The sequence below is a fragment of the Phaethon lepturus genome, unplaced genomic scaffold, assembly GCF_000687285.1.
Source record: "Phaethon lepturus isolate BGI_N335 unplaced genomic scaffold, ASM68728v1 scaffold7832, whole genome shotgun sequence".
Lineage (NCBI taxonomy): Eukaryota > Metazoa > Chordata > Aves > Phaethontiformes > Phaethontidae > Phaethon > Phaethon lepturus.
In genome coordinates, this window is record NW_010525537.1 from 32,871 (window position 1) to 47,347 (window position 14,477).

The 14,477-nt window shown below is 37.2% G+C and overlaps 1 protein-coding gene across 1 annotated transcript in view; it reads left to right on the forward strand.

Moving 5' to 3' along the window:
• Positions 1-3,893: 3,893 nt before the first annotated feature.
• The window catches only part of LGR5 (leucine-rich repeat containing G protein-coupled receptor 5), a 52,296-nt gene continuing 41,712 nt past the window's right edge, over positions 3,894-14,477 (forward strand). Inside the window, exon 1 of the mRNA XM_010282785.1 lies at positions 3,894-3,982. Coding sequence (XP_010281087.1) covers positions 3,921-3,982 — 62 coding nt within the window. The 5' untranslated portion in view covers positions 3,894-3,920. The remainder of the gene's footprint in view (positions 3,983-14,477) is intronic.

The following is a 14,477-nucleotide window of genomic DNA, read 5'->3' on the forward strand; positions in this document are numbered from 1 at the left end:
ACAAACGATGGGTTCATCTGTCTGTTCAAAATAACCTATCGCCTTTCCAGTACAGTGTGTCGGCTCATGGTGCAGGTAGTTTTTCTAAAGGTAGATCTGGTACTATTGCTGTTTACATTAGGAGCATTTTAAAACTCAAGAGTATACTCTTACAATGCAGCTCCTACTGACATTGGTGGGGTTTCCATGTGCTTTGGTGGTGGGATATAGGAGTAGTTCTGTTACACTAACTTATTTAAAGATTTTCAATATTCTAATAATTGTTAAGATTTTCATCACTGTGGCTTGTAAGATTTTACCAAGTTTGACAAGAAGCGTTTGCACTTTCAGCTGGTTTGGTTTGGAGTATACATGCACAGGCACACGAAGGGAACGGATCTGATATAAAATCAGAACCATTTCACTGAGCACACTTAAAGATCTAGTACCTTGATTTTAATATTTTTCAGCATTACACTACAAATCATGATGTGCATGCCATCTTTCATCCCCCTCTCTTTTCTAGAGAGAGCAAATTGCTGATTTTGACAGGCTAGTGCTGAAAGGAGAAATCAGAATACCTGTTTGATGCACTTTTTGGAAAGAAGTCATTGCAGGTGCAGGACATAAGACATACCCATTACAATTGTTACTGTTTTTCATGGTAATAATATGTAAACCTACAGTTTACCAGCTAGCTCTTTCTGGCTGTTAGCTGGGCTTGATCTAGCTAATGGCCATAAATCTCATCCTAGCTATGTCTTCTTGGCAGTATGGTCCAAAGGCTGGCAAGTTTGCTGAGAACTTCCTTTATTTGTCTCTGGAGCACTGTGAGGAATTTCTACTCAGCAGCCCAGACCTTGCAGTATTGCTCACATGAGCCCAGTGACTGATTGCATTGCATTAACTCTTTTTGTTTGTCTCACTTCTCTGAACATCCACCCCAGAAGTAGCGCTGGGTGATAGGCCTTCTCTCATAATTCCCTTAGTTCCTTCAGTGAATAAATAAAGGATGAAATGCATCCATGGTAATTCTGACCCAGAAGAGTATTCCGAATCTAAAAACTGTAAGCGCAAATGAACAACTCTTTGCCAGTGTAAGCAATGTGAGGTTTTTAGGGAGAAATAATGTCACCTATTTAGCCAATGGGTACAGTTGGAAGATATAGAGGATTTTGATTTTTGTGCCTGAAAGTTCCTCAGTTTTTCTAGCTGTATCAGCTAGCCTCATCAAAGAGACTGCCTCTCCCTACAGTTGTCTCCCTTATATTCTTGAACCCTTCTAGCTACAACAATAACACATCACCAGCATAGACTGGAATGGCCTTATCTTCCATGATGAATAGTCACTGAAAATCTCTTGTAATAACAGCTAATAAACTAGTATTAGTCACTAGTGTGTTAAAAACTAGTTTGGAAAGATGTTATTGAGCCAATTTGGAAATAATTTCTGTTACCTCCAGAATCCCTGGAGGTATTTAAAAGATGTGTAGATGTGGCATTTAGGGACATGGTTTAGTGGTGGACTCGGTAGTGTTAGGTTAATGGTTGAACTCTATGATCTTAAGGGTCTTTTCTAACCTAAATGATTCTATGAAATATGCATAGTTAACATTTAGTAGTTCTGTTGCACAAAAACATCTTTGTACTTCATGTCCCAAGAAATCTGGGAAAATCTGGGAAAAAAGAACGTATCTAATAGAATGAGATTATTTAACTAGTAGGTTTAAAAAGAGGTAGCAATTACTGCAGTGTAGACTGGGAAAAAGAAGAGGTTCTCCTCCATCATATGATGTGGAGCACATACTTTACCACATGAGTGGAGTCCAAAAAGGAGACTGGGACATTGGAGTTCACTGTTGATAAATCCACCTATGGGGTCTAAAGATGTTTTTAAGAAAAGTGCATGTATTGTTGATTTTCTCATTGTGCCTCAAAGCACGTAATGAAAGCCACCTTCTCTTACTCTGATCCTCTTAAGTTATTAGGGTCTGGTCTGTAGATTGCTTGTGACTGCTGTCATCATGGAGTCCTGTGAGTGATACAAGCAGACAAGTGCTGCCTACTGCTAATAGAAATTATTATGCTAGAAAAACAGGGTTCAGGTTTCCCTGGTCAGCCAGAGCAGTGGTTAACGTTGGTTTTGTAGATTGCCCTAAATATGTGTCAATCTGAAGATGAATCACTCCCATCTTCGAGCAAAGCTGGCTTTTTAAGTCTAAAATGTGATTTGGTATGTTTACAAAAACCCATTAAGACATGTGCTGAAAATCTTACGATCAAAATTATATTGTTAAAATACTGGGTTTATCTTAATATTCAGTAGTATATGATTCACAACCTGGATGAGTTTTTCTTTTGCCAAATAAATCCATGTTTTTGTTCCTTTGCCAGAATAAACCCTTTGAGCCTTTATCAAAGTGAAAGGGTAATAACCTGCTAAACTGTATGAAGGAATTAGGTGATAAAGTATTACAGTAAAGAATGAATTTACTAAGTACAGAGTTCTCAAATTATATCTCGATTTTGAAATGAATGCAGAGAGACCTTACCCAACAATGATTTGATAATTGTTGTAAAGTATTAACACATTTCCTTTATTTCAAAATCTCTACGTGAAGTATGTTTTTAAATTATATATTTTAAAATTCAGCAAAAGTTCAAACATCAAAATTAACTATGCTGACTAAAAACATATATTCTGTAATGTGAAACAGACTGTGGGTAATAAAAACTAGATGGAATAGGAATAGGACGTCTGCCCACCAAAGTACAGATAACTTATTTACCTTGTAAGCTCTCAACAGCTGGAAGAAATAAAGTTATCTAAATACTACCCAAAGTAGCTGGAAACTATAAGCGCCACTACAAAACATATATATGTACACACATATATGTTTAGATAGTGGGGAGTTTTACATTATCACATAATGTTTGCATAGAATATGCATGTCTCCGATATTTTTATTTCAACAATCTAGAGGAATTTTGACATAGTTGTGTAAGTCATGTCTTCCACACAGAATTTTATTATGCAGTCTGTTTACAGTTTTTATACTTAATATAGAGCAATTAAAAGGATACTGTGGGGCATGGGGAAGACAATGGAAAACAGTGGAAAAGCATGTTAAGAATAAAAAGGTATTCTATGAAATTTAGTCTAAAACATGGCTCTGACAGAGCTGATATGGCTGGTTGTTTCCTGTGCCAGGAACTACCGTGGAACCCCACCAGGAAGTGTGCTACAGAGCAGGATCACATTACACCCTTGTTTTATGGTTCATTTCACTTATTTAATGCAATTTGAGAACCTGCAAAAAAAAAAGTACAAAAAAAGGGGATGTTTATTATTTGAAAATATGTCATTCCTTTGACTCAAGTAAGTTGGGTTTTGGGGACACAACATGTGCCTAATGTAAGGCAAGGCAAATCAGTATGACCGTGTAGCAGGTTGTACAGAAAAAGCAAAATGCTTCCATATTCGTGAAATGTAAAGAATGATGCAGATAGTTTATATCTGTACACTTTTGCCTGACTACTTTAGTAAACCAAGTGTGCTACAGTGCTACAACAACAACGAAAATCGTTGTAGTTTTCCTTTACGACGCCAAGTAAATTTTAATGCAATACAGCGGTTTATTAAAATTATGTAGACTAAAAGGGTTAGTTAGTGTTCCAGCTGATTTATGGAGCATGATAAAACATTCCAAAATCTTTGGAAACAAGGAACATGCTACAGCCTGTATTTGGTTTGACAAAGCTGTGTTCATACGAAAGAGGAATGTTTAACGTGCTAACTAGATAATGATTCATCAATTCTGGCAGAGGAACTAATTTTTGTTAATGTAGTACTTAAAAATGTGTGGAATGAACAGCTGGATACCGCAGTTGTGGCATGCCATATTAAGTCTCTGTCTGTTTTCCCCTACAGTGATCTCAGTATGAACAACATTACTAAGCTGCCCTCAAACCCCGTGCACAATCTCCGCTTCCTGGAAGAGCTGTAAGTATCATTGTATCCTTGATGGGCATAGTCAGCACTAGACACATTCCTGTGTTTGTCTCTCATACTTACTGTGGGAACCAGATAAAACGGTGCAGGAAAGCTGTCAGCCTGACACTCTTGGCACATGCGGAAACACTTAGTTGAAAAAAAACCAATTGCTTGTGATTCTGGAAATTAACTTATAAAAGAGTTACCGTGAGGGTACAACTTCTCTAAGCAGAGACAGAGCCAAACAAATTAAAATTTTTAAACAATGGCTGTTTAAAAAAGCTGGATTGATTTTTGGAAATAGTTAAAGCAGCAGGATATTAAAAGTTTGAATACTGGCTCATGTTTATTAAAATCGCAAGTAGAGCTATAATCAAAACCAAAGCCTGCTGCCTCATTCTGCCTGTGTCAAGGACAATTGAGTCCACATTTCATAGTCTGAAGGCTTCTTATCCTAATCACTCTTAATTACTGTTTCCTTACTCTTAAATTTAGCATCCCTAAAGGCTGTGTGTAAAATGCAGAATCCTGCAAAAAGCTTAGTTACGCTATCTAGTACGTTCATTGAGGGGAAAAAGTACACTGCGAAAACTAGCTAATCAAGCACAACATCAAAAGAGGAATGCTGGTTTGAAGTGATGGTGACTAACCAAAAGTGAAAAGTATTGTGCATTCATGAGACCTGGATTTGGCAGTGACCCTAGTTATAATGGCCCAGGCTTAAAAAAAATTTTAGGTTCCTGAAGAGTGATGGAGACTCTCTAACTGATGCACCATAGATCTTGTGGGAAAAAGCTGGCACCTACATTTGCATGAGTACCTCTAAAAGTTGATTAAAAGAATCGTCTAGGCATCCAGCCTCTTATGAAACATGGTTTATAAGCTTTTAAAAGTGAAAGCCTCCTTTTTTTATAGCAACATTAGCTGCTAACACACCATAAAACCCACATAAGATATGCAAAGTCATGGTGCAGCCCTTCTTGCAAAGACACGGTCTATTTTAAGTTATAAAATGTGTACACTCCTCTGTAATTTAGGCAGGTATTGCACTGACAGCTTTTGGTGTCCTTGCTAATGCTCATTTGAATTTTGCCACCTGGTCTTTCTGGCTGGCATCTATGAAATAAATTTAAAAACAAAATTTTGGTAACGCTAACTTTGAACAATATCCTATCTGCAAACAGATTTTCCTTTCCTGTTTTAGTTTTACTGCTGGCAGCATTTGTATTTAGAAAGCATTATTTCTTTTAATTTTCTCTCTTCCTTTAGTTACTTCTTTTCTTTGGTTATCATTATCTGTATTTCTGTTGGTGCAACTTTCAAATAAGATACAGACATGGACATAAAAAGGAGAAATATGACACACCAAGTGTTAACGGTATCACGTGTGTATGAAGTGAATCATGCCACAAAGACCCTGCTTGTGGATTGTTGCATCATGTTCATGTTTGCTTGTCCAATCTCCCGTCAACTGTAATAACCCTACTAAAAGCTTCCAACCCAATGACTTCTCTCCAGACATTAAAGAAACGAAATAAAACAAAAGTTTGGGCTTTTTGTGCAAGGAAACTCGCATTAAGACAAGTTACCTTCGCTCATTCATATTATGGTCCAAAGTTAGATGACCCAAATAGTGAAACTTGTGTCGCTGCTTGAGAAACTGTTCAGTAGTCTACTTCATCTTCCTGATCAAGACCTTTGAAAGTGTTCTTACCTTATTCTTGTGTTGAGCCTACTTCTTCCACCAGAAATAGTAAACCATTATCCTTATAACCCTCTATTCCAAATTAAGTAATTCCAGTCCTTCGTTGCTGGTAGTACCAGAAAAATATTTATTTCTTTATTGTGTTGTGCTTTATATGCAGTCAGCTCCTCCATTCCTTTCACACAAGCCAACCATTTCCATTTCTCATTAATTCTGATGCTGTTTCGTGAAACCCTTCCAGTTTGTACTCACTTTTTAAATAAACATAGAAAACTGATGCCTTTGAAGAGGTGAGGCAACTGATTGCCTTTTCTTAATGCAGATTCAAATCCATTGTGCTGAGAGACTCTTCAGTGTTCAGAGGCATGTAATACAATTCAGTCTAGTATTACGTAGAACGTATAGACAACGGAAAGGGAACTGGCTATTCAGTTTTGAAGTAGGGGTTAACAGCCATTGTAGTTCCCATCCTCATTTCTGAGCACTGATTGTACATTTGAAAATTATTTTGCCCATCCAGGCATTGCCACATGACTCTTATTCCCAGCTTACCTGGGAATTCTGTGTTTTGTTTATGTGGGTCAGTTAAAGGGGACTATTGCAAAATACAACTCGGTCCATAATGCAGACATTGTAAAAATAAGGTTTTACGAGCTCTTTAGACCAAAGCAATGTTTCCATGAAATTAAAATGCACCTTGGAAATGTCTATCTGCTCTTTGAAATACAACAACAGCAGGAGCTTAAAATGCATTTTTCAGGGTTTTTTAGTGTTGAAAAGAGTTTTACTAATCCCTTTATTAGAGGGCTGGTTCAAAAATCTGATAAAAGCTAACAACTGATCCACTGAGCTTTAGCTTAGATGTTATGTCCTAGATATGTGGTTTGGCAATACTGGTTTGACTCCAAAGCAAGGATGTATAAGCCAGGTCTATTCAGGCAGTTCTGACCTTCTAGGCTGAATCTGATCCACTCTTCCAGACAAGGTTAGACACCTTTGCAAGCAGCATTCTTGTAGTCCTGATGGTCATGCCTAGTATTTGTCCTTAATCGAAGACTTTGATCACTGAAGTACAACATATTGAAACTATGCTGTATTTTTGAGGTGCATGTTCCTCTAAAAAAGTTTGGAAAACATTGTGGTACTTTGAAAACTGAACTGTTCCAGCTCTTAAAAAGTTAAGTTTTGAGCAACAGCTTTTATTTGTGGAAATGATGGGCCTTTCAGGCTTGATTTTCTCTTAAAGTGCATATGATGGAACTCCCACCAAGAAAGAAGTATGCTTTGGCTGCTTGATTATCAGCAAGTTGCGCTGCATGAACTTGTACAACACCATTAAGTCAAATTCTTCATTATAAATTCAAAATAACTGCAGATATGTATCAGTATGACTGAGTCCAAGACTCAATCTCATGTGGAGTATTTCTAGATGTATGTCATTCTACAATATGTGTAGAATGCCCATGTTAATAGAGCAGTAAGTTAGAATAGTGCATAAAAAAAAGTTTTTTTAAAAAGTGTAAAGAACTACCTAGGGTGGGACTCTTAAGACTTTTAGAGGCAACTCCATCTGAGTGTAGACATACAATTTTGTGATTACTAACACTTCAGAGCAGTGCCTGAAACTGTTTTATTTTATAAATTAATGCCTCTATGAAGAGTGAGGAAGAAGGCCAATAATAATTTAAAACTATTTGAATCAGACCTAACTACAAATATCTCCAACTAGATATACCTACACACATACGTATGCATATGCATAAATATATGCACACAAACCCACACATGCACATACATAAGGCTTTTATTTTAATTTTAAACACAGGAACATTCCACAGATAAGCAAAACTCAAGTGATTTTTAGTACATTGCTATTTTTCAACAACTTAAAATAGGTGTTTTAGTAAATCAGCAACAAAGGACTGTTTTATTACAGTTATTTCACCTACAGAATAAGACAGTTCCAAGTAGCTTCCGTTTCACAAAATCAAGCAGCAAAGCCACCTTAAATTAATTGCAACCTACATACAGGTGCGAGAAAGCTTGCTGACACTCATGTTATTTCTTAAAATAACCTCGAAGGGAATTAAATATATGTACAAAGTTTTTCAGATTGATCATAGTATTATTACAGCAGTTACTCAAGCAGAAGTGCCTTTAAAAGTGCATTTTACTGCAATATTGAAGTGCAGCATTACAGATACTATACAAAACAGATGTATTATGCAAATCTCACCATGATTTGCATGGAAATCCCTTTACATTGCAGAAGTGGTCAAGAGGCCACTATATATATGAAAATGAAGTCCTAAGTTACCAGGCACAGTCTATTATCATCTGTTCTTATTTATTGTTTTCCCTTTACTTCTGTCTCTGCTTTTTCTTCCAACAAAGAAAAAGGTTTTCGAAGCTGTTAATGGCAATGAGGTGTTCTTTTCCCCCACTGACTTTGAGCAGTGGAATTGAGCTCTCCAGTCCTTCACATCTTTGAAAACTGAGAATATTAGCTCCTGGAATCTTATACAGTCTTTATTTTTATGCTGGTGCAGGCACACTGTGGCTAGCACTGAAAACTGATTCTGTACTTTTTACCATTATGTAAGCTAAAACATGAAAGTGCTGCAGCCATAGTCCAAAACTTTTTGGAGAAAGTGGGGGAATCTTGCAAAAATCTTTGGACAGGATGCTTAAATACTAAAATCTTTCCCAAAGGTTAATCTGCGTAGGTTTAAAAACCTCCAAGGCAAAAAAGCAAACATACCTTCAACTGACTTGCACAACAGAAGTAAAAATGGAGAATTCATATAGCGGTCTCAAACTGTCCACACATGCTTCCTTCCGACGTCACTTGAATACTAGTGTTACAGTTCTTGCACAGCAGGTTTTAGTGGAGCTGTTCCTGGTGTAAATTAGCTTGTGCTTCCTCCATCAGCTGAAGTTTCAAGAACTTTCACTGCTAAATGACTTAGCATCCCATAGGTAATTTCAGAGATGTGCACAATCCAACACATAAGTTGTGAATTCGATTTCTTCACATAAATTGTGAATTTGGTTTCTTCGCTTCATACATGCATACATGTAGAGGCAATCTGTTCAGACTATGTCACTGTGTGCGGTACGTGGTGTCTGTCAGTGAGAGGTACCTGTCACCAGCCAGGCGAGTGGCCTATGGCACATTGTACATTCCGTTGCTGTAAGACAGACTTTGTTGATAACTCAGGGCCGTGGCTTCCCAACTTTGCTTTAATTACATCCAGGGAGGCACTCAAAGACCTGACAGAAGGAAAGTGCACCGGTCATCTTGAAATTAACCATATGTTGGTAAAAACAGCCAGAAGATGTTTAACTAGTTAACCAGTTGGAAGCAATTACGGTAGTTTTCTCCCCTAGTTTTTGTATACACAGTTAAGTTTGATTTACTAGAAAGGAACAAACCCAGATGCAGAAGATTCCCACTGTACAAGATTAGAACTTGTAACCTTTACATTCACAAAACAAGGGCCCTGGTGTTCTGGAGTTGTCACTCCCTTTGTTGCTGTCCCTTTGATGCCACCAAAGCGAGTAACAACAAAGAACTCTCCCATGTGGATGTGTCAGCCTGGCACCCTCCGAACTGCCCTTTTCGCTGTCTTATCAAGAATGACAAGATGAAGAACAAAAAAAAAGAGAAACAACAGAGCAAATGCCTTACCAAATTAGAGCTGCTTGCATTGCTTGTTGAATAGCTTGTGCTGACCGACAATTATTCTGGAAATGTTAATGCAAATTGCACAGAGCAGCCTTGACACTGGAACTGCTGTGCATCTGTGGTGTAAGGGGGCAGAAGGGGAGAAGATGGGGAGAAGATGGGGAGAAGATGGGGGAAGGAAGAAGATAAAAGAGAAGTGAAAATCGTAAGATATTCATGCAAGTGGAAACAACAAATGTTCTAGGTCGATATCCAAGAAACTTTTTCAGTGCTGCTGCGTTGCTCTTACTGAGCACATGCTGAAGTTTATTTTTGGCTTGTACCTTGTAAATGCTTTCTGGAACTTGTCATTTATTATCCAGCAATATTCGTTAGGAACTGGTTTAGAACATCAAAAAAAAGTCATAGGAAGGGCTTTTTGTGTTATGCGATCAATACAGATAGTGAAATTATACTTAATTAAACTATGGTGAAATGACTCTTTATTAAACATGCTATATATCTGTAGATCCTGAGGCAGGATTTTAATTTAAGTCTTACACATTCTGTGTGTACTGCAGTAGCAAGTAGGTTGAAATAATTTCCTTTTTTGTCAGTGGAAGTTCAGCCTGTTTGTAGACTGCTTGATTTCAGTGTAGTGAATACTTCTGACACTTACACTCTTCAATTTTCCACTTGCTTAGGCTAATGGGTAATGAATTCAGCTAATGTCACATTTATATCTAACAGTTTCACCAGAACAATAAAACCAACTTCTTCTCTCTAAGTCATTTTTTTGAATTTCCAAACAGGAATAGCAGTAATTTCTCCGGTTATTCTTTGGTGTTGCTTCATTGTACCATTCAGAGAACAGTAGTAACCTCGAAACTTGCATCTACACAATATGTGTCCTTTGCCTATCACACAGGAATGACAAACAGCTAACACATTTTTCATTATAGGTAGTTTGATCGTGGTGTGTTGTACGGCAGTACACTTCAGCCAATTCTCGTTATTAATGATTATCATTACTAGTTCCTACCCTTTCTGTTGATAATGGCACTACTGGGATAAAACCAGAACCAGCTTCATCAGAAGTGTAGATGACACTTCGAAGACCCAGCCTAGGAAATGTAATGTATACGACCCACCACTTACTGCTCCACCTTGCTGTAAAGTTTAAACAGAGAGAGAGGAATTTTAACAAATTTAAGATTGTTCCGGGAGTAGTGATTTGGTGAAAGCATTCTTTAAACACGGAAGTGATGTCTCTTACTGGTGGCATCCTTGGGATCCGCTGCTGGGAATCGCCGTGGGATTTCCTGGCTAATGTCAGAGTACCTCCCGGCGGCTGTCCTTGCTGCAGTCGGAAGGCAGGGACCTGGCCGCCTGCGTCGCAGAAGGGCGCTGCCTTCTGCAACGCTGAGAGCAAAACCGCTTGTTCTCGGTGCTGGCCGTGGACAGCTTCACGAAAGGAGGGATCAGTTGTCTTTAGCAGTTATTGGATCACACACATGCCAGGTGCAGAAAAAGTCTCTGCCTTTTATAAGTGGAGAAAGAAATAGTACATTTTAGACGATATCCTTAACTGACAAAAATCTGTGATCTGTTTTATCAAAGCCAGCTCAAGATCAAATACACACTGATTTCGTTCCAACTGCTTGAGGTCAGTTGGAGTTATTCCAGTTTACACCCTATGAGAATTTGGCACGTGCATTTTAAAAGGCAATTAGGCCCTAAAGCAAGAGCAGACTGTGTTATACCTGAATTTCCAACTAAATTGTAAGTATCAATAAATATAATATACAGCACAATTATGATTTGCACGCTCCCCTCCCCTTTTTTAAAGAAAGGAGACTATCTTTACATTTTATTCTTTGATCTCTCTGAACATCAGGTTTTTTAGTACATCTTTTGACCTATATTTCTCTTCATATTACTATAATGATTGCAGTTTTAATTAACATGACAGATTGAAATATAAAGAGATAATTAAAATACAGAGTAATATTTAAATTCCTAGTCTAACAAAGTAATTCCTTAAAAACACTTTTAAATATATCATCCATTAATTAACTAATAATTAGTACTGTAATTAATCACCCATTAATTCATACATTTTTATTGCATTGGCCCAAGAATAATCACTAATAAATATTGAATTAAAGTCTTACCTCAGAATTTTAGTTGACTTAGTGTGAGTGCTTGATGAGTATTCATATTGTCAAAGGTTTTTTGGTGTACGAGGCAAGAACATTTCATGTTACCTATTTATAGATGTATACGTAAGCTGAAGAGAGTTATGGTCATAGAAATATATAAATTATATATTGGCTATATATTTATATAATTGGACTAAATATATGTGTAGTTGCATGCTTGTGTATCTTTGATTAAGTTTGATAGGAAACAAAATTGCATCAAAAGATTCAAGATCGGTAATTCTTCCTTGAACAGAGGCAATTTTTTATAGCCAGAACAAGTTGGTTTAGAAAAATATTTGGAAATTTATGTTTTCCTGCTATACTTCCATGTTGTTCCTCCACAAATACATAGCCATTTCCTTTATTAGAAATGGAGATAATACTTTCAGGATTGGTACTAGTGCTATTGGTACAACTCCTCAGAGAAGAGGTAAATGACTGGCAAACATGATACTGAGGTCAGATGCAAATGAGAGTCCTATTTTTACTTGTGTCAGCACAAATTTTTCCAGAGGCATCAATGAGACTAAGGTTTCACCACGGAACTTTATCAGTTATTCAGAACAATTATGGCAGTTGGAGAGGCAGATCAGGCTTTTAGAAAGAAGTTTCAAATTACAAAAGAGAATTTTTTATCTGCACCCAAGGTATAAAAAACACACAGTGCACCATTACGTGAGTTTTAATGGAATTTTCTACATGGCATACTAGTGTTTTAGCACCAAAGTCAGGAAGGTTAGTACCACGTAGCAGCAAAACTGGCCCCACTGTTGGGATTTTTCACTGTCGGGATTTTTCACTGTCTCAGGTCGCCTGTAGTTTCAATTTCTATTCACAAAAGCAAAGGTATTTTTCACCCGTCTGTAGGTTCTTCTGTATAATTCCTTTTCAGTTTTCTGTCTGGAGAGTTTGTTAATTGTATAATGTAGCAAATGAGGAATGAAACTTCTGTTTTCCAAGAAAACAGACAAATATAAAACTGAATTGTCACATTACTGATGTTAACCTACTCATCTTTAAATATGCATATATATGTAACGAAATTCATGATAGCATTCTCTTAGCATATGCTCTCATTCCTTAAATAAAATCAGCAAACTAGTTAGTGAACATAAGTAAAATGCAGAGTGAAAGGGACATCAAGGCAAGACAGTAGTTCACGGCATTATTTTTGTAGCAATCCCACAGTTGAAGGATGATTTCAGATTACTCTCACAATTACATTCTGTATAGGATATTGCAGTACATGTGGACTGATTAAATATAATGCAACGCAAGTGATGCAATGATATAAAACCTAATCTGTATTAAAGGGCATGCACTGGCACTAGTCTAGGAACATTGAGTCAGTCTGGTATTGCTATTACAGTTTACCGGCAGAGTAATGAGTCTCCAATCTGTTTATCATAAATTTGAGTCTAATGAGGTTCTACTTAACTGTATCTGTTCTGAAATAGAATTTCAACAAATTTCACTGGATTTTCACTTCTTAATAGTGGAGCTTGACTCCTTTTACACTGCTTATTCCTGTGATCTGTTGAGCCACGGTAAGATCCAGAGTACCGTCTATTCTCCTACATTTCAGCGCCTTGCAAGATTTGATCAGTAACTTGTTCCAGAAAATTGCATTGTGCTAATCCTGTTAGAACACAGCATGAATATTAATTGATGTAAACGTATGCTTTTTCCCAAGGAGACTATTATCTTCCTTTCATGTCCTTCCTATAGGTTTGATGCTACTAGATTTTGAAATACACTTTACAGGTGCGTGTTCAGCATTTGCTGGACTAGATCTTACTTAAGGAAAGAAGGAAAGCAGCCACTACCCATATCGTACTGTCACTGTCTGCTGCAGACAATGAGGATTAGATTTGCCACAGCTGCTTTCCACAGTTAGTGGAGAGGTGCTTTCTTTATTAAATGTCACACTTTGTTGTCTGTAGAGAGAAAGCTTTTTAGTGTTTCAAGTCCCATCCCAGTAGGTAATGAGGAGACACTTGGTACCAGGCAAGGCTTGTCCTGATGCAGAAAACATCCAAGCACAAAGCAGTTTTGAGCTGGCAAAGAAAAATTATTGTACTAGAAATGTAAAGGAAATAAATAGTTGACTGTGCTCAGTCACAACTTCATATTTATTTGCTGCTTTCTGAGGAGCGAAGTTTTTCTTTTCAGACACAAGCAACAATTGAAGGGAAAAAAAAAAAAGCTTCTGACAATTTTCAGAGCTTTCTGTGGGTGTCTCATTAGTTGTGTTATCTTTGGGAATGTTCTTCTGACTTGGTGACCACCATTTCTCAGAACTATGACACTGCAGGAGAAGCCGGAATAGACCAAAGGGGTAAACAGATGGGGAACACTCAAAGGAGAGCCCAGACACACCTTTTCTTAGATCCCACCATAGGCCATGAACCTGACCTGCAGCACTGCAGCTATTCCAACAGTGAGCAGAGATTGCCAGCTGGGCTGAACTGCGTTGAAAGATATTTTATAAATTGCTGCCATTTTAGAAGCAGGAAACATGTTTTTCTCTCAGCTCATTTATTTTAAATCTTTTAGAAAGAAACATACGGTAGCATAAAAACTTAGCCTATGCTTAAGTCAAAAGTGTCCTGGTGTCTTCTTGACTCCAAGTATGTGGTAACCTCCATTAATTTGCAAGATTATATGAAGCAGCGTAAGTAAAATCTAGTTCTAAAATAATATAGCTCTATATAGCAACGTAGTAATGCTGTGTACTTTTGATTACTTTTTCATTAAAGAGATGTGATACATTTGAGCCTGAATGTTCGTAATGACATATTTCTAAAATAATGTCAGAAATGCTGGAAAAAAAATAAATAACTTTTAAAAATTGAAATTTGAAGTTGTTCAAAGAATACAAGCCAGCCATTTGGTTTTGTAAGCACTATAAACAATCTAGTTCATTCC